Source organism: Rhincodon typus, chromosome 32, assembly GCF_021869965.1.
Source record: "Rhincodon typus isolate 14 chromosome 32, sRhiTyp1.1, whole genome shotgun sequence".
In the NCBI taxonomy this organism is placed as follows: domain Eukaryota; kingdom Metazoa; phylum Chordata; class Chondrichthyes; order Orectolobiformes; family Rhincodontidae; genus Rhincodon; species Rhincodon typus.
The window spans coordinates 15,986,029-16,010,365 of record NC_063363.1 but is presented as its reverse complement, the minus strand read 5'-3'; the positions used below and the strand labels follow the sequence as shown (position 1 = coordinate 16,010,365).

The following is a 24,337-nucleotide window of genomic DNA, read 5'->3' as shown; positions in this document are numbered from 1 at the left end:
CGATTAATCTCCTTCAATGGAATTACAGGGTGACAAAGAAAATAAAATAGAAGGAATAACACATGAAACAATGAGCAAAAGGAAGGAGTTTCTGACAACATTTAAAAACAATTCCAGAAAGTAGAATAAAAGTTATAATCCATGATTTATTGTGCGAGATTAAACAGGGCTGTTGACAGAGCAAATTCTGCATTATTCACTAAAGTGGCAGAGATCTTACATGATCACAATTTTATAAAGTGTTAATAAAACAAAGTCGACTTATTTTCATGTGCTCTCAGTTTGACCAGAATCTCCTTATTTGCCACAGGAGCTTACAACCAGGTGTGCATCCAAGTAAAGCATCTATACAGATAAAGGGGAGAAAGAAGTACTCTTGTTTGTAACACAGCAGCATCTAAAAAACAATCTGAAGTACAAGATATAAACTGTACAAAAATAAATAGCTTTAAAAGGAAGCTTAAAAATAACTACACTCCTTCATTGAAGGTATAGGATACCTCAGGTACTCTATATATAGTATTGGAATGCTACATCTGAATTAGTTTTAAATCTTCCATAAAATTTACACATTGTTGTATGGGACTGATATGTAACAAACTATTATAGACACACCAAAGGCAGTACCTTTTAATTCTTAAATTACAGTTACTATGATTACAGGTTTGTCGTCTTTCCAACGTCGACTTGTTGAGCGTTAAGACTGAAACAGCAGCAAATAAGAAAAACTTACAGTATATTAGCCTAACTTCTGAAAGGCAACGTTCTCTATCATCTGAGGTAGATAACTATCTGGCAAAACAATGAAAAGATATACAGTGGTATTTGCTGTCTTCTTACTACATCAAACAGGTCTACTTTGTTGACCTATTTGTGTCAGTTAGTGCATTTTCTCCATTTTTCTATGGCTACACAACCCTGAAGCTAAGCAAGGTCACGTCTGGTTAGTATGGGCTGTCAGATTGTATTGCTTTTCACATTAAAAAGTAGCCATGTTTAGCACTCCTGCAAGAAGCACTCCTCAGTCACAGATTTGGGTTTCTTGGAAAGATCACATTTATCGTCTTCTGCGGTTTTGCCAGTGTATTCAACACATAAAGCAGTTCGCTTCCTTTCTCCTTTGCCACAAGTTCTTGAACAGGAGGACCAAGAGCCCAGTTGCCAAAGTGGGCATGGCGTATCAGCACAGGGTCTGATGTCTTCCGGCTTCAATGCCCAGTTGCATTCCAAGGACACATTGCCATCATGGTCCTTGCATTCCACATTTCTTCTCTGCCAACCAGATCCACAGGTACGAGAACATTCTGACCATTCTCCAAGCGTATATTGAGAAGCAATGGATTGTTTGATGGCGTTAGGGGACTTCTTGTTAGTTTTGGCTTTCTGCTTGCTAAATAAGACATCTTTGGGGATGAAAAAACTGTACTTCACCCTGGGAGGCAATGTATCTATACTAATAGACAGCAGCTGAATTATCAGTGGCTCCTGAAGCTGTTTGAAACTTTGAATTCTTTCCAGAGTAGTAGAGGAGCCACTGTATTTGAGAATAGCCCCACCGATCGGAATATCTTGTTCTACTGTTATCACAGAATAGTCTCCATTCAGAATATATTTATCATCCAACAATTTCACAGCGAGGTAATGACCATCATGTTTAATCCCCTTGTGGCTCCGCTGTTTGACATCTATATTGGTTGCTCCAGCAGGGATTGTCACAATATCATTATAGCCGTACCTAGGAAGACAAGAAAAGAGCACAAACAAATGAAAACTGAAGTAATTAATTTCTTTTCATCAGATTTGTGGTGATGTGCTGTGCAGTTGACATAGTCAAGGGTTTTTAATAACATAAAATGAAGCATGAAATGGGATTTCAGGCATCTGAAATTACAGCAGACCAATCTTCAACTGTTTCTGAAATTTTGGTGGAATTGCAACTAAAAACTAGAGAGGAAGGCAGTCTCATTTTCGTTCAGTAATGTATTTATACTGGGTTGGGTCCAATTTGCTTGAAATCACCAACCCCACCTAAAAGGAGGTTAACAATTTGCAGGTCCAGTAGGATGCCAACAAAATCACCAAGGTAATAGAACTATTCAGCCCATCATGCCTACGATTCATGATAAGTCTTTAGATTTAGTGGTCTTTTCCTCTAGCCTCATTTTGCTTTATCTCTGAATACTTCTGTAATGACTCTTTCCAACTCACAGATGAGGATCCATTGTACTAAGAATGTAACTATAGACCCAACCATTTTATATATTTTAAGATATCTGTACTTACTTTTGTTATGCGTTTGTTATTGGTAATTTGTGTTAATGTTATTTCTTATTGATTGGCCTCCTCGTAGTCACACCATTGCCTTCGGCAAAACGGGTGTAACTGTCCTTAAGCTATTTTTCCTTAATTCTCAAAGTAACTAGCTTGCAAGAGACCAATCGCTCTTTAGAGCAGGTTTGAGCACCACGACTAAAATGCCAAATTCAGAATGCAATATTTGAGTGTTTTAACTATTGCATGCTACAGTTAATATTTTAACTAGTTTTATTTATAAATTTAAAGTTAGTAAAACTTAAGTTTATTACATTTCCTAAATAATTTTTCTTTCCAGCTATAGGATCAAATCATACAAATATTTCCAAACTATCAAAGCACAAATCTTCCACTGTATCATATGGGTTTCTTGATAGCTTTTAACTTTGAAGAATAGAAGATTAAACATACTTGGACTTGTTCAAAGAGCCACTTATTTTCCTGCATGTTGAGCTATTCCCACCACATACTGCGCATTTGTCGAATTTCTTGCTGGATCCAATGATATGGTCACAGCCAGCTTTTACACATTGACCTTGGACACAAATTGATGTGGTATCAGGGCCACATGAAGTTCCATCAATCACCTGCAACACCAAAAATTGATATAAATTAGTTTACATTGCATCATCAGAAAGATGTTTTGATGTACAACATTTGGAACTATGAGTATAGAGTGAGTTCGTGTAATGGAGCAATGATTTTATAAAAGGGTAAGGGGACAAGTGGAAGAAAACAGTGGTAATATCCTGCTATGTTGAATCACCAATTTTTATAGATGCACTATAGAAAGCATCCTATCTGGATGCATCACAGATTGGTATGGCAACTGCTCTGCCCAACACCATAAGAAACTACAGACAGTTGTGAAAGCAGCCCAGTCCATCATGAAAACCAGCCTTCCTTCCACTGACTGTCTACACTTCTCACTGCCTCGGGAAAGCAGCCAACATAATCAAAGAACTCTCTCACCCTGGTTATATTCTCTTCCAACGGGCAGAAGATACAAAAGCTTGAAAACACGCACCAACAGATTTAAGATAACAAGGTGTAGAGCTGGATGAACACAGCAGGCCAAACAGCATCAGAGGAGCAGGAAAGCTGACGTTTCGGGTCTGGACCCTACTTCATTTCTGAAGAAGACCCGAAACGTCAGCTTTCCTGCTCCTCTGTTGCTGCTTGGCCTGCTGTGTTCATTCAGCTCTACACCTTGTTAACTCACATTCTCCAGCATCTGCAGTTCCTACTATCTCTGAAACAGATTTAAGAACAGCTTCTTCTGCACTGTGATCAGACTTATGAACAGACCTCTCATATTAGAGTTGATCTTTCTCTGCACCTTCTCTCAAGCTGTAACACTATATTCTGCATTCTGTTCTACTACCCTGATGTATTTATGTAAGGTATGATTTGTCTGTTTAGCATGCAATACCTTTCACTGTATCTCAGTGCATGTAACAATAATAAATCAATTATTTTAATAAAATCCAGTCACAATTTACATAATGTTATTAAACATGAATAATTGTCTAGGATAGGCTTTTAAGAATCCCTTGAAAGTTCGGAGTAGGATATCTTATTAGGAATAAAAACAGTGGTGCATTCCAGTCTAACAAATATTCTCTTTCCTGAAGCATAAAAATGATGGAAATTTTGTATCAGATTTTTAGTTGTAAAAATTTCAATGCCCTAGACCAGTAGCTCTTTAAATTATAAACTTAGATTTCACTGTGCATTGTGGTATTATCATACTTGGTAATTTATCTTAGAGTGTACTTTTGTACTCGAAAATCTTTAAAAAGACAAGAATTTCGTTGAAAACTGTCAGTTTGAAGGTATACTTAAAATTTAAAGAGAAACTCATGCTGGAAATCAGAAACAAACAGAAATTGCTCGAAAAACTCAGCAGATCTGACAGTTCTTGTGGAGGCAAAACAGAGTTAATGTTTCTTTTAATGACCTTTCTTCAGTTTTTGTTTTCGTTGAAGGTATACCTAAATTGTTTCCTTAATAATGGGAGACTAGGAAGAAGGTATTACATTCACAGCCAGTAATTTTTTTGTTCTGCCTGCCTCAAGCTTAAATTGCTAACTAACTTCTGGAGCCAAGATGAAGCTAAAGCCTATAGAACAATTTTTTTCCACAGTATAACAACATTTTACAGGCCAGAAGGAGGCCATTTGGTCTTTTGTACCTTTGCCAGCATTCCAATTAGTCCCATTCCCCAGCCTTTCCCTATGCAACTAATTTTTTTCCTTTAAAAGTATTTTCTCCACTTCACTTTTACTGTCAGCCCTGCTTCCACTGTGGTTTCTATGTAAAAGTAATAATTCACCTATTCATACATTTTGATATTTTGATGTTCATCATAAACTTATGCCCTCTGGCTCTTCATTGTACAAAACCACACTTATCAGATTCAAAATATTCAAATCTACCAAACTACAGGCACTCATGCTTCAAACAAAATAGAAAAGTAATTTGTAGAAATTTATGATTATTAATATTGGAAAGCAATACTTTCAAGCATTAGATATATTCTGACTATTTTATGAGCTGTAAAATACTAAATAATTCAACCAAACCACCAGATTTTCAGAACTTATCATTTTCTGTTGTTTTAAAGCTGAAGTTATTTTTTCCAAAACTGTGAAGGGTCCGACATATTTTACAGTTGCTCCTTTGTAATTATTCAATTCTTTATTACAGAGTAGAAGAATCTTTTCAGAACAAGTTGTTTGTATGATACAAAATTAGTGTCTCCAAAAATAATTAAATGCAAATGTCACAATATGGTTAAAAGCCTTAAATTGATCACCTCAAAGCTCTTTGGTGCCAAAACATGATTCATAGTTATAATTCATCCACTGCAATAAACAGAGCACAGACGTGTGACAGCATGACTATTATCCTTGACAATCTGGACAGCATTTAAAAATATTTAAACAAAATGCTTCAATACCCTTAATGTTGAGGGCATTCAGTGGTTTTCTTATTTTGTAGAGAAAGAGAAAAATGCTCAGGAATTAGTTTTGCCAATCATAGCTGGATCTTTCAATGCTCAGCAGCAAATTGATGCCAGGACTTGAAGGTCACCCTTTGCTGGTATGTACTTTAATTCAGTGATGGACTGTAAAAAATAAAAATGCCCTAAAAACCAAATAAAACCTAGCCAAGTGAAAAAGGCAGCGACAGTAGTAAATGATTCTCTGCTTACTGGAAATATCAGTAGAATTGCTGCAGTGACTAATTTGTTAGACTGCATTCTAAAGACTATATTCTTGTTTCTTTGTTCAAAATTATACATGAAGACTTGGCATGAATAATATTTCTTCAACAGAAGAGAAGCAATGTCAACGTCCAGCTTTCATAATTTTCCTTACTTTTGTGCTACCTCAAGCTGATTCCTCAGATTTACCCTCCAAAATTAATGTTATTTCTTCCTCTCTACATACTCAATTTCTCACACTCATGACTATTTTCTCTGTTTGCAGAACAATGGGCAAATTTCCACGGAGAAGCCAGAAATGGAATCCATCCATTTGAAGCCAACTTGGCGGTCACTGATGAGTGGCCCTGGGCTGACTCGGAAGGGTTCTTGTTCCAGAAGGCTGCAGATGTCAGCAATGATGTGCTAGCCCAAATCTCCTCTGTTGCTCATCCACAGCGAGAGAGCTGATTCTCTCTCTGCCTGTGTTGGGATCTTGGCTCTTGAGCTACAAACCCATGAGGGGAGGCAATGGCCTAGTGGTATTATTACTGGACTGTTAATCCAGAGACCCACCTAATGTTCTGGGAACCTGGGTTCGAATCCCACCACAGCAGAATCATGGAATTTGAACTCAATAAATATCTGGAATTAGGGGTCTAACGATGACCATTGCTGCTTGCTGGGAAAAAAACCCATCTGGTTCACTAATGTCCTTTAGGGAAGGAAACTGCAATCCTTTCCTGATCTGGCCTACATGTGACTCCAGACCCACAGTTATGTAGTCGACTCTTAACTGCTCTTTAGGCAAGTAGGAATAGGTGATAAATGCTAACCTAGTCAGTGACACCCTCATCCTGTAAAGGATGCTTATTCCCACTGTCCTGTGAAGCAGCACGTAACTGAGGAGGAATCAATGGGTGTTGATTTGTCTGCCCTTTTTGTTCTTCAGAGAGACAAGCAACGAAGTGGAGGCGCAATTCAAGGTGAATGGATTCCAAGACAGGTGAACTGACTTCCAAGGAGTTGGAAATCATCTGTCAAGCAGTAGGAGCACTCTCTCAGAAGAAGTGCAGTGAGCTGCAGCTTCTCACATATGCATGGCTGCAGTTCTTCAGTTTCACAGTCTGAAGGCTTCCCAGCCTGTCAGTGAATAAGCACTGCCTGCTGTGTTCTCATCTGAGTTAACCCTGGCATGTTCCACACAGGTTGAGAAACCTGCTCTGTTAGCTGCCAAAGTTAGAGTTCTGTGTTAAATCCTTGAATAATAGTCTCTTTAAATATTTTACATACTCACCAGCAGCTCCATCGGGACTGTTGCAAACTCAGATGGATTAAAGTTGAACAGGGGCAGGAGTGGCACAGTGACTCAGTAGAGGTGGCACAGTGACTCAGTAGGGGCAGCACAGTGACTCAGTGGTTAGCACCGCTGCCTCACAACACCTGGGACCTGGGTTCAATTCCAGCCTCGGGTGATTGTCTGTGTGGCGTTTGCAAGTTCTCCCCATATCTGTGTGGGTTTCCACTGTGGTTTCCTCCCTCATCCTGTAAAGGTTTCCTCCCACAGTCCAAAGATGTGCAGTCAATTAAGTAGAGTGGCCATGCTAAATTGTCTGCAGTGTCCAGGAATGTGTAAGCTGGGTGGATTAGCCATGGTAAAATCAAGGGTTACAGGAATAGGGTAGTTGGGTGGGATGCTCTTTGGAGAGGCAGTTCTGACTCTATGGGCCAAACAGTTTCTTTCTGCACTGTAGGGATCGTATTATTTATGGAATGTTCCTGATCTGTTCCCACTTTGGTGTGCTCTACCCACTAACTACCAAGTATACATACAGTCTCCCTGTGGCAGTAAACGTTCTGGTCCATGTCTATGAATCCTTGACTTGTGTTTTGGAGTGCTTATCCAGTAATCTAACATTTCTACGCTACCTTCAATGCAGATGATTTATTCATAACATCAACAACGAATTTCTTTCGATTAAAAAGATGTTCAACAAGCCAGTTCAGAATACAGAACACAGTAGATAACTGGGATAAAGTAATTTGGAATCTGATAGTATAGTATGATACCAAGTAGTATTTCAAAAATATAGTGACACTGAGCATTAAACTATAATGTTGACAAATTTTATAAAAACATAGCTGAAATATATTATGAAACTAAAGATAAACACAGTAGATACTAGAAATCCAAAATAGCAACAGAAAATGCTGCAGCCATTGAGTTCACCTTATAGCTGAGAGAAGCAGATACTTGTTGAGTATTTCCACAATTTTATGTTTTTTTTAAACTTATAGTTGTAAACAACTGTCTATTGTAAGGAGGTACTTACTTTGGATTCAAACACTTTAAAATCACTTCTCCCTCTGCCACGGCAAAACAGTTTACACCGATCTCTTGGGGACACGCCAGAGTATTTGGGTATCCATTTAACAGTGTTGCCAATCAAGTCTTGATAATTCCAACTATTGTACTTTTCACATTGCTCCTCCCTGAAGCTTTTGCCTGTTGCAAAATAAACAGTTTCAAGTTATTTTCTTCATGACACATTGGGTGTGAGCCCTATGTTTGTTTAAAAATATTTACTGTATTGTAATAGGATTCAGTTTGAAACTGCTAAAACCATTGACCCTTTCCAGAAAAAAGTAAGTGCCCAATCTATGTACCAGTCAAACTTGCGTGTTTACGTTTGTTGGGAATTCAAGTCAGCATGTTTTTTTCAAATCTTGAAAGCAAGATTTCAGAAGAGAATAAAAGGCAAATTAGTTATAGGGTTACTAGGCAGCATCAGCAACCCTTCACTGATTAACTCCATGTGATGCCTCTTTGTCACTGTCTTTTTGATTCACAGAGAGGAACAAACACAGTTGATCGCATCGCAGGAGTTTCAGATCCAGGGGTAGTGGAAGAACCTCCAATTTAGGGGAGGCAGAGGCACTATGGTATTATGGTGGTATCGGGGCAGCAAAATGGTTAGCACTGCTGCCTTACATTGCCAAGGACTGGGGTTCAATTCCAGCCTCAGGTAACTGTATGCATTGAGTCTGTGCATTCTTCTCGTGTCTGCGTGGGTTTCCAACTGGTTTCCTCCCACAGTCCAAAGATGTGCAGCTTAAGTGGATTGGCCATGGGAAATTGCCCAGTAGTGTCCAGGGATGTGTAGGTTAGGTGGATTGGACATGGGAAGTGTGAAGTTACAGGGATAGGGCAGGGGCTGTTGGGAATGGTCAGAGGATTGTTTCAGACTCAATGGACTGAATGGCCTCGAACTGCACCGTAGGGATTCTATGATTATCACCAGATGAATAAGCCAGTGTTCCAGGTTCTAATGTCCTTGGGAAATGGGTTTCAATCTCACCATGGCATTCAACAAAAATCTGGAATAAAACTGGGTGAATGGCAACCATGCAACCACATTTTCATTCACCCATGCTGGTCGGGGAATAAAATCTGCTGTCCTCACCTGGTCTGGCCTTCATGTGATTTCAAATCCATAGCAAAGTGGTTGAGTCTTAAATGTTTTCTGAAGTGGCCTAGCCAGCTTCAGTTCCTGGACAATTAGGGACGGGCAATAAATGCTGGCCATACCTTCAACATCCACATTCAATGAATGCAAAATAAATTGTTGCTCTGATCAAGAAAGAGTGGTCAGAGCACTAGGTAATGGTTCCAGGGAGCAGTGGATAGAAAATGATCCACTTCACCTGTACTCCCAACCCAAATGCCTGATGCTGTTCCACATGAACGTATCCCATTTCTCTGCACAATTCATCCATCAGCGTACAAGCACAATATTTCAATGCGCACATTGGGTAAGTTTGTCCCACTCTTTTCCCTCACTATCTCCATGCCCCAGATAGACAGCTCTCAGCTCAGTCAGTGGGGCTGTTAAGTGACTGCTGGAGAGCCTCCTATTGGCACTCTAGTGTTGGGTCCCTGCCCACCATCCCTGTTCAGATGATGTGCCTACTCATTCAACCACATTTGGCTCAGGCATTGAAGATTGTATTGGGCTGTCTAAAGCATGTTGCACAGGGGCAGAACTGGCCTTGACATCTGGTTCCCAACACAGAATGGAAATTCAGCCCCAGGTTTTATGTCTGAAAGTAGTCTAGCAGACAAATCTCAAAATGAAATGGAACTCATGGGTTTTGATTGGTTATGTACGTGTGACCCTTTTATATTTCCAGGTTGTAAGCTTTATTTTCCTGGTGTAATTGCAATAACATTCTAAAGCCATCACTCCATATTGACAATTTTACCAGTACTCAAACAACTAAAATAAGCTATTTACCATTTTTATTTGGGCAATCTTCTGTATTGCAGGAACGGTATCGTGTTCGCTGTCCCTCACAATATTTCCCACCATTTTGAGGCACTGGATCATTGCATTCTCTGAATGAAAACTGCACACCTCCACCACATGTCCTGGAACATTCTCCCCAGGGGCTCCAGGATCCCCAGCTTCCTTCGACAACATTCTGCTAGAAAGACAAAAATTCAATGCTCATTTATCTTAAAACATCGTCTCATGCTTGTAAACTGGTAGAAATTGAAATCCCTTTAAAACTGAATTTTCCTCTTATTACTGCGCAACATTAGAATTCATTTAACTGCTGTTTCAGCTTTAATTAGCTTTCCAACTTTCTACCACATGAAAACAAAACAAATGAGGTCACAAGAATCACTTAAGTTCTGATGCCACATTGAGTTAGCATGAACAATTTATCTGGAGTCATATGTACCCTGTTATCAATGTATTGTTTGGAAAAATGGCCAGCTAACACGCAGATGAAGGCAGGCAAATAACTAGATTTAATACTAAAGTACAATTAAAGTTACAATATTTGCAATCACTTAAAAAAAATCAGTCTTCCTATTACATAAAAGTGAAAAATAAGTAACATTTTTTAAAACAAATATTCTAAAGGTCCCTATTTGGATAACAGTATTGGGGATGTAATCTGCAACGGATGCCTGCCTATTACTTACCCAAGAAACAAGTGCTGGGGAGATACGAATTAGGGGGTGGGACACCTTGTCTACCTATTAGATGCCACAAACCTTCATTGTACCTTTTAGGCAGTTGTTTAAATACAGTTTTTTCCCCTCCCTTTATGCATTCATGGAAAGTGGATGTCACTGGCAAGGCCAGCATTTATTGCCCATCACTAATGGCTAGGCCATTTCAGAGGGCAGTTAAGACTCAAGCACATTCCTGGGGGTCTCAAGTCAGAGGTAAGCCAGAGCAGGTAAGGACAGCAGAGTTCATTCCCTTAGTGAACCAGGTGAGTGTTTACGACAATTGTTTCATAGTACCATTAGTAAGGCTCATTTTTAATTCCAGATTTATCAATTGAATACAAATTCCACCAGTTGCCATGGTGGGATTTGAACCAATACCCACAGGATTAGATTGCTAGCCCAGTGACATTACAATTATGCTGACCCCTCTCCTTCAACAGTGCTCCGATGTTTTTTTGCAGGGATAGCTGAAGGCTCCTCAAAGATGCATGTTAGAGTCCTGTGCTGTTTTAATACATCATATTTTGAAAAAGAGTCACTGGGCCCAAAACATTAACTCTGCTTTCTCTCCACAGAAGCTGCCAGACTTGCTGAGTTTTTCCAGTAATTTCTGTATTTGTTTCTGATATTGTAAAAATGATCCTGCAACTAAATTAACTAGTGTTCTAAATAAATTGTCACTGTTTAACAATATTTTCTCAGCTGTTTATTGTATATTTTTAAAAATCATTTACACCAATAGAGCAGATAAAACCTTGGAGATATTGAACGCAATGTGATAAACAATCACGGAAGAAAGCCCATACAATTACGCGCCTTACCTTCATGCTAGTTACCTCGTCTTTCCCAATACACATGCCATCTATACAGATATTGTTCTGGCCACATGGAGTTCCATCTCCCCACAGCAGACTTCCATTTCTGGAGAGACACTCGGTTTGATTCTCACACCTGCACCACAGCTGAGAGCACACATCGGACTCGGACGTGTTTGGACAGTGTTGGCAGTTCTCCCCGAAAATCTGCTGGCACTGGGTGTTCAAATCGTATGCCTGGCCTGGCAGCTCAGTTGGCAACGGAACTGAATCCACAGGAGCATCAAGCAGACAGTCACCTGCAAAAAGCACCAGATAGAATCAAGTCTTTTGTTTACGTTTTGCATATTTGACATGTCTTCAATGAGTATATTCTACTTTGACAATGGATGTAAATGGATCAGATATTTATGAAACTTATGACATTATGCCTTAACTTGGTAGTTTATCCATCCATCTTAAACCTGTTTCCAAGTCTATATTTACAATTAACATTCAAACAGCATCTGCTCATTTGCAAGTAAGTTTTTTTAATTGATCTACTGATTGATTGTAGGCATCGACTAATTTTAGCCTGGAGGTTTGTATCCCTACCTGGGGCAGGCTGAGGAATGGATGAGGAAAGAGAACAATATTGGGAGAAGAAAATTAGTTGGAGCACCAATAATGATTGGAAAGGGCTGGAAGCTGAAATTATCGTTCCTGTTCATTGCATATGCCCATTTATAGATCAAGATTTGCCAAGCTAATGAGCCTTTCAGACTCAATACAGTATGGAGCTGGAGGAACACAGCAGGTCAGGCAGCATCAGAGGAACAGGAAAGTTGACGTTTCAGGTCGGGACCCTTCATCAGGACTAGCTTTCAGATTTTTGTTTCATATGTCAAAAGGGATTACACAAGTTTAGACCAAGAACAAGAAATGGGTTTATATCAAATCAGTTGCCAATTTTACATTGCACACGATTTATTTTCCATTGTAATCAATATACTTTTGACTTAACACACACTGGATTTGAGCTATTACTGTAGACCAACTTTACTTTGCAGGAGTCCGATGTAACATTCAAGATGAAAAAAAGTTTTGTTTTGGTGTTGTAGGAATAGTTAATTAATATTGGTTGATTTTAATAAAATATAAAGTAGAAAATGTTGAAAATACAGGTCAGTTAACACTCAAGGGGGGGAAAGTATTTTAGTTGGAATCCAGTACAACTGAAACAGTAATTTGTTTTGCAATTTAGATCCCATTTGTGGTGCTATGTATGTCACAATGTTCCTTATTATTTCACCAATGCAATTAATTTAATGATTGTGATATCATTTAACAATCAAGCACATCTAATATGCATTGCAAAACTGATCACTTTGGAACAGACAAAAGAAACCTTTACGGTATATATACATTTATCTTCATTATCTTCATTACTTAATTACTTGGTTTTTTTAGCCATATCATGGCACTTTAACAGCATGCTGGCTCCTGTTAGACTTCCTGTCTGAAGAATAAAACGGCAGACAGAATTAGTGATCAGATGCTCCTAGGCCTGCTGAGTTTCTTCAGTATTCCTCTGTTTGTTTCAGATTTCCACACTTCAACTTGTACAATAGGTTTATGCAATTAAAACAAAATGTTCTACTATAATGTCCCAAAGATTATAACTTATCAGGGTTAGTTTAAAAATACTATTGTACAAGTTTCCAGAATTTTGTTTTTAGCAGATTCTCAATATTCTTGTTCAGCTTCAATGTTCTAATATTGAACATTAGATTTGGAGTAGTACCTGGTGTATGCTGGCAGAAGTCCAATGTTATTAAAAGTTACTGAGGAAATAAGAACATGGAAATTCTGAACTGCAACTCTTGGTGATGTTGAACTGTATACAAAATCCTGAAACAGCTCAAATTTGGAGACCACCTGGTGCCTTGAAATGGTGTTATAGGATGCAAGAGTAGAAACATTTTAGTTATCTAAAATTTCCCTCTCTACTTTTTCTTTAGCAGAGCTGTCAGCCAGTTTTGAAATGAGTGACTTTATACTTCCATTAAAACAGGAGGCAAAACTATTTCAGACATACGGATTAAGCATTTGATCACTGTCACTTCATAGGACGTAGAAACGGAAGGAAGTCGGTTCAGAGGGACTTGCAAACACAAGATTTATTGTACCAAGGGATATCAAGCTTGCTATTACCTCATTTGCTTTTTCCCTGACTACATTTTAATATTGATCACTAAATATTTTTCACCTTGGGGCCCCTATATATTACAAGTAGATTTTAAAAGATAAACTGTATATACAGGAAATTGTGGATAAATCTACATATTCACAACAGTTTGTGAAATAGACATTCTGTAGAATGATCACCTAATAATAAACAAACTAACCTGATTGATAGTTTAGTGAGGTTCCACATTGAAAAACATGCATTTCAGTGAATCCTGCTTCCTTGTGCACATTTGAGCACGGCTTTAGGCTGAAAATCCACGGAATTTGGAATCTGAATCAAGGTGGTTCTCATTATACGTAGTGCAGACCAGTTAACAAAGTACTGGCATTATTTGCAAACCTTTACAACACAGACATTTTTCCCTAATATATAAAGATGTTCCAATAAAACAACAATTGTTTCCAACAATAACATTTCCACAAACTAGAAATAAGCTGTTTTCTACAGTAGATTTGAGGCAGGTGCAAATGTTTCACCAAAGCTTAGAAGACAACCACTTCAGTATATTGCAAATAACTTAATTACCGTGGCCATTGTCAAAGAATTCTGTGATATGAAGTGCACTACAAGGAGACCAGGGGAGAGTCCTGTTGAGGCGGATGAACAATGGAGCCATCACGTGGTTTTTCCCTATCTGACCAAATAACTTATCGCATGTCTTCGAATCATCATGTGGCATGCTCAATTCGTGACCTGTCAAAAATGAGAAAATATTAACCCAGTCAGAACCAGACCGAATATAGGAACACTACACAATTACTTTAGTATTTCTGGCCAAATGTACGGCAGACACGGAACCATTCTAAAGTAACTACTGCTCAATTTTGGAAACTTCAGTGATTGTGATATCATTTAACAATCAAGCACTAATGTGTATTGAAAGACTGATCATTTGGGAATAGGCAGAATAATAAACCTTCCTTTAAAATATATATACATTTACCTCCTTTATTTAATTATTTGATTATTTAGCTACATGATGGCTACTGTTAGTCTGAAGAACTAAACAGCAGGCAGAACTACCAATCAGATGCTGGCAGGTCTGTTGAGTTTCTTCAGCATTCGTGTTTGTTTCAAATTTCCAGCATCCACGGTATTTTGCTTTTACTTTATTGGTGAATAACTTCAGTTAAAAAGATGAAAGTGATTCATTGTATTAATTTAATTTCCCATTTACCCCTATTGTATAGAATTCCAGGTTCAGAAATAATACTGAAACACATCATTTAAATCGAAGTGTAGATGTACTAATTATTCCAAATATTCATGATTAATGCCTCTTGTGTTCATTATTGCCAACCCTGCATATTGCCTGCATTCTAAACATTTATTGCAAAAAAGTTCCATTAAGTACAATAGAAGTGTTTGAACTTAGATTGAAACCAGAGTAATTTAGTGAGGTGAGGAGCAAATATTGTAAATGGCTTTATATTTCAATTAGAGGCTCATAGAAAGTTTAATTCAATCATAATGATAGCTCAAAAGCAAACTACCTGAAACATATCAGAAGCCACTATACATTTGGCAGTGGTAGATTTAACTAAATTTCATTTTTTATTCAATTTAGTGACATCAAGGGGAGAATGGTTTGATCAGGCTAAGATGTTTGAGATCTTTGCTGAGCCAGTTAGCGAACTAGAGGATATGAGTTGAAACAAGACCTGCACACGTGTTGTTGCATACTTTGTCCAAACTCCGCACTAAATCATTTGAATTTTTTAAATGGTCAGCAGTTCATGTTAACTTTAAAGACTGGGACTAAAAACTAAAATGATTCCAACCTTGACCAGTGAACCAATTTACAAATTTGTTCAATGTTACTTTGTGTGAATTGCAGCTATAAATGAAAATGATATGAGACTGAAGTAGTGAGAGACTATGTTCTTCAAATTGCCAATCTAAATTCAACTTATGTCACTTCACACCCAAATTACATTATTTGCTTTCGTTCCCTGCAAAGCCAAATTGATTACTGTTGCTGCAAAATATGTAATGTATTGGGCATATTCAGAGAAGGAATGTGCTGAACCATTTAGTTGTAAAACAAAGAAAGAAAGATGTCTAGAAAAATGTTTGCACCCTCCAGATGTCTCCAATACCTTATGACTATGGAAAGTGGAAATGTGCCAAACTTTCTCTGGAGGCAAACTTTCTCTGAGGACTGAGCTGGCATTTATCCAAATCTATGCGGAGCAATGCAACAAATGATGTTTAGCATGTCTAACCTGCAGCGGTGAAGTGCAGCTATTTCTTTCTAAAAGTAATTACTTTTTAAGTTTAGTTTTCAAGCATTTCTATTCTACTATTCAAAGGAAAATAGAAGCCCAAGAAAACAGAATTCCGAATAGGTGAAAATAACATTTTTGCAAGTATCTGAACCCCCTAACTATTAACAGATGACTATCCTTGATGATTTCTACCAGTGGGAGTATTATGCCTTTGTGGCAGAATCAGGTTAATGCTACTGTATGCAACATTATTACTTCTAAAGTTAAAATCTGAAAAATATTTTGGTTTTCACACACTTACCCTATTTACAAAGGATTCAAGCACCTAGATGCAGGAAAGCAAGACACTTATCACAGTGATTCAATTGCGTTAATTTCTGTTTTATTCTACTGCACTGATGTCTTTTGCCATTCTGTTTTTTTTGCCCCAGAAATTTGAATAATATTAATTAACCTCTGGATATCCCCCCAGGAGATGTCTTGCTCCCCTTCTCCAATCTACATTGTCAAACAATGCTTTATATCAGAAGATGTACAACCTTCTTTTAACAACCTAATTAGATGCCATTAAATTAATGTTTCTGTTTGCTAACAGAACCAGCTAGAGATCCTGAGGCTCAACAGGTAATGTCCCAATCTCTAAACCAGAAGCTTTAAGGGTTGCTGTCCACAAAAGGAGCATTCATAATGCAGTTCAACAGGATGATAATCAGCCTATTAATCTGTCCAACTATTTCCCAAATGTAAAGGAAAGTGTGTGATAAACTACGAAACAAACTGCAAATTATGTGGACCAAAGATAGCTAAGTATTGGGGAAGACCATTCAACTCAGAGAAGCGAAAAGATGCTCCAAAATGTAACATACTATTGTTTTAAAATGATGCCAGTAATGTTTCCTGCCCATTCCACAAGAGAATCATTCCTTGTCCTGATTATTGTCTGTAAATACCAGATTGAAATTTGTTCCTTTTGCTTGTTTGTACCTTGTCCTAAATGTCAGTGGTTCATTGGAAGTTGTATTGTAAGTATAGTTTTCCAATATAAAATGTACACAAGATAGGCATGTTTCTCATTCTCTACTTTTAAAAAGTATAACACCCAACCTTGCAGCCTTTTACTTATGATATAGTTCTCTGAAGCTAGGGTTCAGTCCAGGCTCTCTGGAGCATTTCAAGAACTTGAAAATTCACCCAAAAAATGAAGTTAAAGGTCATGGTCCTGCGATCTACACTGTACTATTTACAGAGTCACAGTCATACAGCACGGAAACAGTCCCTTTGGTCCAACCAGTCCATGACAACCATAACTCCAAACTAAGCTAATCCCAACTGCCTGTTCCTGGCCCAAATCCCTACAAACCTTTCCTATTCATGTACTTATGCAAATGTAATCCTTTGAATCATACAGTCATAGAATCCCTACAGTGTGGAAACAAGCCCTTTGGCCCAACAAGTCCACACCGACCCTCAAAACATTCCACTCTGACCCATCCCCCTATAACTCACCTAATCTACACATCCCTGAACACGACAGGCAATTTAGCATGGCCAATCTACCTAGCCTGTACATCTTTGGACTGTGGGAGGAAACTGGCACACCCAGAGGAAACCCACGCAGACATGGGGAGAATGTGCAAACTCCACACATAGTCACACAAGGGTGGAATTGAACCCGGGTCCCTGGCACTGTGAGGCAGCAGTGCTAAACACTGAGAAACGTTGTAATTGTACCCGCATCCACCACTTCCTCTAGAAGTTCATTTCACACATGAGCCATCCTCTGAAAAAAATTTGTCCCTCATGTCTTTTTTTAAAATCTCTCTCCTCCCACCTTATTAATATGCCCCCTAGCCTTGAAATTGCCCAAATTAGGGAAAAGTCAACTACCATTAACTCCATTGATACCCATCATTACTTTATAAACTTCTGTGAGGTTACCTCTCAATCTTTTGTGTTCCAGTGAAAATTGTCCCAGCCTATCCAGCCATTCTTTATATACTTATAAAATAGATTGTACTTTTTTGGTTATGACCTTTATTCTGATTTTTTATACAGAAAAACTGGGCACTTTATGTTATTAGCTTTAACTTACGGCATTAAGTGTGATAAATGGCAATATGGGTTCTATAAATTTCGTTTTGAATAGAATTCAAAAAAAACATTTAACAGACTAGGATATAAAACGGGGAGAAAACACTTTTATAATAATGGTAGAAAAATACCTAGCTAAAAAAAAGTAAAACATCCAGATATTTTAACACTTAAAGAGGAAGAAAAGAAAAGTGGAAACACTAAGGTCAGGATATATCCAAATGTTGAGACATGGACGGTAGACAGAAGGGTGCATGCAAGCAACTGCATTAAATAAACAAATTCCAGATATACATTTGAGGGAATTATCTATATTTGTCATTGTACCCAATTCATGTGCCACAGTGTAGGCTGTCTGAAGTCCATCATCCTCAATCACAGCACAGCTCCTGCTTCTATCACACATAGTCCCAGTGTCTGCCACTCCAAGGGTATCACAGTTCAGGTGGCCACAGATGTCCTGACCAGAAGGAAACAAGAAAACAAAACTAAAAATGGTCAAAAAAAGCATGTGCTAATTTGAACAAAATTGCAAAGCTATGTACAAAATTATAAAATATGTTATGACTCTATAACACATTTATAAATTTCACAACATCTTCATTCATTTCACAAATGCATTAAATCAAAATTTTTTTAAATAAGGCTATGAAAAGATATTGCAAGACCAATATTCTGATTTTGGCATAGTGCTAGGAAACCCATTAGTGGATCAAATTAAATGTTTTATGTATATTTTCACATTAAATATATGACAAATAATGAATTACCCCTTCAGGATTGACTAACTGCATGGATGAGTTTATTTAAAAACAGTAAAATATGTTACAAGTTATAAAACAAATATGACAACAGCCCAACTAAATTCACTGCTTGCCAGTTGCTCACTCAGTCAGACTGGGCAGGTTGCAGACTTATATACACAGTGCCTGGAGCCCTTAAACGTGAAGTGTCTTCAAGGCAAAGGGTACACAAAATAAATAATCAGAAGATGACAGGAACAAATGTTTAAGAAAAAAAAACACTGAACCATCTGAATATATGTACAACATTAAGAGAGTGATCATTTATTTCAGCATTTATGAAATAAACTCCATCTTTGCTGTTACAACCAGTTATCCTTTCTTTCAAATCTGCAATTCTTTTGTGGGCTGGCTATCAGTTGCAGATTCTAGAAAATGTAGAATCATAGCACGGTTATGGCACAGATGGAAGCCTTTTGACCATTATATGTCTGTTGCCTCTCTGTAAAAACAGTTCAGCCGGTTCCACTGCCCCAGAAGGAGTGGCCAGGTGGCTCAGTGGCTAGCACTGCTGCCTCACAGCAGCTGGAACCCGAGTGAGATTGCACCCGTGGGCGACTGTCTGCGTGCAGTTTGCATATTTTTCTCATGTCTGCGTGGGTTTCCTCCAGGTGCTCCAGTTTCTTTCTATAATCTAAAAATGTTCAGGTTAGGTGGATCGGCCATGAGGAAAACAGGGTTACAGGGAAAGGGGGTTGGGTCTGGGTAGGATGCTCTACAGAGAGTCAGTGTGGACTCAACGGGCTGAATGGCCTACTTACACACTGTAGGGACCCTATGAATAGCTCTGTGAATTACGTCTCTCGCTTGATTTCTTTGATTTCTTGTCTCCATTAATCCAATAGATTAGGACATCATGCTGGATGTCCTCATGGTATTGTCCTAGGCACAAACATCGTCACTGCTTTATCAATGACTTCTGCAGCATAAGGTCAGTAATTCAATGATGGTCTTGTGTTAAATTCTACTCTACAGACACTGCAGCTGTCTGTGCCCTCAAGACCTGGACAACATTCCAGTTTGAGCTCCAGTGAGAATCTTAAGTAGAAAGTAACATTCACATTACATAATTGGCAGGCAATGGCCACCTCCAACAATCTAAACATCTCCTCTTCATATTCAATGACGTTCACAATCACTGAAACACCTGCCATCAGCATCACCGTTAAACAGGAACATAAGTGGACCAAAAAAATAAATACTGTAGCTACAACAGGAGGTTACAGGCTGAGTACACAGTGGCCATTCACCTGCTGATTCCCCAGCGACTGTCCACATGGCACAAGTCATGAGTGCAATGGAATACTATCCATATGCCTGGATAAGTACAGCTCCAACAACACTCAAGACTTCACCAGCCCAGTCATTGTCATTCCCTCCATTACCCCTGTGGCTGCAGTCTGTGCTAGCTATAAGATGGATTCTTCCATCTGCCCAATGTTCCTTCAACTGCACTCCTTCCCCAACACACCCATGAATTCTATCACATAGAAGGACAAGGACAGACCATTGGGAGCACCACTATCACTTGGAGATATAATTCTGGTCTTCTGTATGGCAACTGCCTTCTAGAAGAATAAGAGATTTAATTGAGGAATATAGGATGCTAAAGGGGATTGACAAAGGAGACACAGAAAGGATGTTTCCGCATGTGGGGCAACCTGGAAGGAGAGGTCATAGTTTTACGATAGGGATGGCAGATTTAAAACAGACTTCAGGAGAAATTACTTCCTGAAAAGGTTGTGACTCTGTGAAATTCACTACCAGTGGTGGAATGTGGTGGATGCTGGAACATTGAGTAAATGTAAAGGAGGAGATGGGGGACAGATAGACAGATTTTTAATTGGTAATGGGTGGAAGGGTTCATGGAGAGTGAGTAGGAAAAGGAGTTGAGGCTGAGATGAAATTAGTCATGATCGTATTACATGGAGGAGCAAGCTCAAGGGGTTGAAATTGCCCACACCTGCTCAGAGTTCTTCCTGTAAGTGCACACCCTTCCAGGAGTGCAGTGGTTCAAAAAAGCAACTCAACAGCACCTTCTCAACGGCACTTAGGAATAGTTAATAAGCACTCGTTTTTCCATCATTTAGTGCAACGACTCGGTTTTTTAAAACTAGAATCTCCAGCACAGAAAACAGAAACACATCTGAGCTCTGTACTGCAACTCTTATTTCAATTTACCCCACATTTTAGCCTGGCACCTAAAGAGAAATATTTATACAGGTCCACTTGTAGCAGTTTACGATATCTGTCATCACTCATCTGATTCGGAAATTTTAATAAACAGTCGAAACACCACGTGGAGAATTTCTGTGCCGGAATCTTGACCTGACTGGTAACAGGAAACCAGATTTAAATCTGCACACTGTTGACAACGGAAGTGGCGTGTTCCATCTGGTATATTTTCGTAAATACGGAAAATAATCCTCAACGGAGCCAAACGGTGAGGTAAGATAATTATATCCTGTAATCACGTGTCGAGTTATTACAGCCAGCCCTGCCACTGCAGTTATAGACATCTCAGTGGCTGCAGGATTTTGTTTATAAACCATGTCAAACCGGACCCTGGAAATCAATGCCAAAACTTTCCACTATAGCACAGTTACGAAAATACCTTCAGAATTTCCAGGTACAGTCTGCTGTCCCCTTCCCCTGTAATCAACTGTAATAGCAAAACCCTCTTGCACATTGGTTAATGCTGACCTGCAGTTCACCTTCTGAGAGCTTTCCACTCCAACAGGCTGAATGGGGAAGGATAGGGGACAGCGTTACGTGAGACTCCGGTGACGCTGACTGTGACACGGTTATGTCCCACCTGTCATTACCTGTTCGCTTTTAGGACAGAACAGAAAGCATCAGGAATTGGGCGGTGGACAGGTGCAAGAAACGTCTGTGTGTCTGATCAGATACAATTATTGTACCAGGGATTCACCCCAGCTCACCAGATACTAAGAACTCGACACTTCGCAGGACTGGGAATATTAAGCTCTTCATTGCATTGTTTATACGTCAATATGCTCATCGTGCGCGTTATTGTACATCAGACCAGTGCATACAGCTACACACAGAATAAAGAATGTCTTCAGTTGAGAATTTCACTGCCACCGATAATATGTACAGTACACACAGTTGCAGACAGAGATAGATAGTGTCACAGATACACACATTAGCTGATACATTGTTACAGCGGCTATTTCTTCTCCAAATGTGAATCTCACGCGGACTTTGGGGCCTCTCCCCCCTCCACCCCTTCGGGGGTAAGTTCCTGCCCAATGTCGGTGGGTGAAGAGAGGGCCGCGGTAACTCGGCAAGATGCCCCCCCGGGCTTGCACTCGACCCGGCCGCGTTAGGAGGAGCGGACCCGCCATCCCATAACAGCCTCTGGGAAACTGCTAAGCTCCCCAAACCGACAGCCGCGTCCACTCAGCCCGGAAGAGATAGCAGCAGGTATCAGCTAACCCTGGGATAACGGTATATTCTCAGTGCTGGCACAGACCATACCCGCAAAAACACACACACACAGGGGATTTACAAATGCCTGGTTCAAATTTCACAGAAGAAGAAACCTATTTTAATTCGAGGAGTTTCCCCCGCCCTCCTTCTCACATCTGACACTTATACAGCACGGAAACAGACCCTTCGGTCCAACCAGTCCATGCCACAATCCCAAACTAAAACTAGTCACACCTGCCTGCTCCTGGCGCATATCCCTTCAAATATTTCTTATTCATGTATTTATGCATGTCCTTTAAACATTGTAACAGTACCCACGCCCACCACCTCCTCTGGAAGTTCACTCCTCTCCTTTTGCACTTTCTCTCCCTCCCGGGTAGTTACATCAAAGCCTCCTCTATTGTCAGTGTCCAGTTCAACCGTAACGTGTCTACAGCTCTGCCTGTCAGTACAATACCATCCCCCTTAAACCGGAATGCCCGGGGGATAGTCAGCATGGCTCACATCAGCACACACAATGATGCAAAAAACAGCTCTCAAGGGGCTGCGGATGCTGGAGACCTGAAACAAAATAAATAAAAACGCAGCTTGACCCAGTCACCGTCTGTTCGAGCAAATTAGTGCAAACACAAAAATCTGTACTGAAAACAAATTAAAAAAAACCCGCTGGAAATCACAGCAGGTCAGGCAGCATCCATGGAGAGAGAACACTTCAGAGCCCGCAGTGACACTGACGGGAACTGCCCAGAATCAGGCAAATTGCAGATGATTTAATCCGCTGGGAACTATGGTTTGGGAAGACAGACGATCGACGGCAGCGATATTTGGAGTCAAATGACGGAATGAACCACAAGTGGCCGCCCTTGCACTGAGCCCGGGTCGCGCTCACACTGTACCTGTAACAGCCAGAAGAATGGATGGAAATGAGCAAACGCTCCACTCTCAGGACGGGCGGTATGTGGATTTGGTAAATAAAAATATCAGGGCTGGATTTTATTTCAGCATGGGGCTAAAAAACGCAAACAGATGGGAAAGGAATCGAATAAATACTTGATCAGGGGAATGTGTAAAAGGGGTTTGGTGAAAAGAGCCAGGGAGTGGGATTGAATTGGATAACTCTTTCAGTACAACGGGCTGGGCCGAATGGCCTCCTCTCTGACCGGTCCGATCCATTCCCCAGATCGAGCCCCGGTCTGCCACATATGGCCTGATGGATGGAGATACCTCCTCTCCAGGTTTTGTCCCGAAAATCTCCACGAATGGGACACGGCTGCCAACAAAGTCAGGAGGTCTCTCGTTCGCTCTGACCATGCAGGAAGCCGCGATTTCAGAGCAGGGAGGAGATCACCTTTCGATCCTGCTTCACCAGTCAGGATCGTGTCTGGTTTTGGTCCCATCTCCTGTAACCACAACTTTTTTTGTTTCAAAAACTATTAACAAAGCTTTATTTTTCGTATTCACCTGATCATACATTTGCAGAACAAGAAAAAGAACAATTAAAACAGCTCAATTTTTGGGACCAAGATGAAACAATTAGAGACTGCCCTCCTAAAAGTGAAGGTACTTCTCAACATTTCAGCTTTAATTACACTGTTTTGTTTTACAAGGAGCCGTTTGGATTAGACTCAGTTTTGATTTAAAACATATTGGTCGAGGAATTAGATTCATCACAACCACAATCTTTGTCAAAATCATACAGGGTTAGGACTGCCTTTGTTTAATAACCTTGATCAATGAGTACAATATAAGTGAGAACGTGGGGATGCAGAGGGGCAGGGGAGAGAAAATGGGAGGGGGAAGGATCAGGAAAGCAAGAGGGAGCGAGGAGGAAGAGAAGGAGAAGGTGGGGTTAGCAAGGGAAAGGAGTTAAAGTGGGGCGGGAAGGGAGAATTCGAGAATGTGGGATTAGGACGGGGAAGATTTAGAGGAAGGAGGAAGAAGGAAGGAAAATTAGCGCGAGATGGGAAGGAATGAGAGAAAGCAGAGATAGGGAGGGGTAGGAGAAAGTGGGAGGAAGGAAAGAAGGAGAGAACGTGGGAGGGGGGCAGGTGGGGAAGAGGGAAGGGAAAGTGGGAGAGAAAGAAAAGGGGGTAAGAAAAAATAGCAAGTGGAGGGGGAATGAGAGAAAGTGGATTAGGAAGGGGCAAGAAGGCAAAGTGGGGGGATGAAA

At 39.8% G+C, this 24,337-nt stretch overlaps 1 protein-coding gene across 2 annotated transcripts in view; it reads right to left on the bottom strand.

The window, feature by feature from the left end:
* Positions 1–126: 126 nt before the first annotated feature.
* The window catches only part of LOC109919076 (A disintegrin and metalloproteinase with thrombospondin motifs 8), a 26,039-nt gene continuing 1,828 nt past the window's right edge, over positions 127–24,337 (bottom strand). Inside the window, exons 2-8 of one of the 2 annotated variants that reach the window (XM_048615530.1) lie at positions 18,239–18,371; positions 14,118–14,285; positions 11,369–11,661; positions 9,817–10,006; positions 7,855–8,027; positions 2,725–2,900; positions 127–1,735 (exon numbers count right to left, since the gene is read on the bottom strand). In XM_048615530.1, the coding sequence (XP_048471487.1) occupies positions 997–1,735; positions 2,725–2,900; positions 7,855–8,027; positions 9,817–10,006; positions 11,369–11,661; positions 14,118–14,285; positions 18,239–18,371 (1,872 nt within the window). In that variant the 3' untranslated portion in view covers positions 127–996. The remainder of the gene's footprint in view (positions 1,736–2,724; positions 2,901–7,854; positions 8,028–9,816; positions 10,007–11,368; positions 11,662–14,117; positions 14,286–18,238; positions 18,372–24,337) is intronic. The other variant, XM_048615531.1, reaches the window with a different exon arrangement.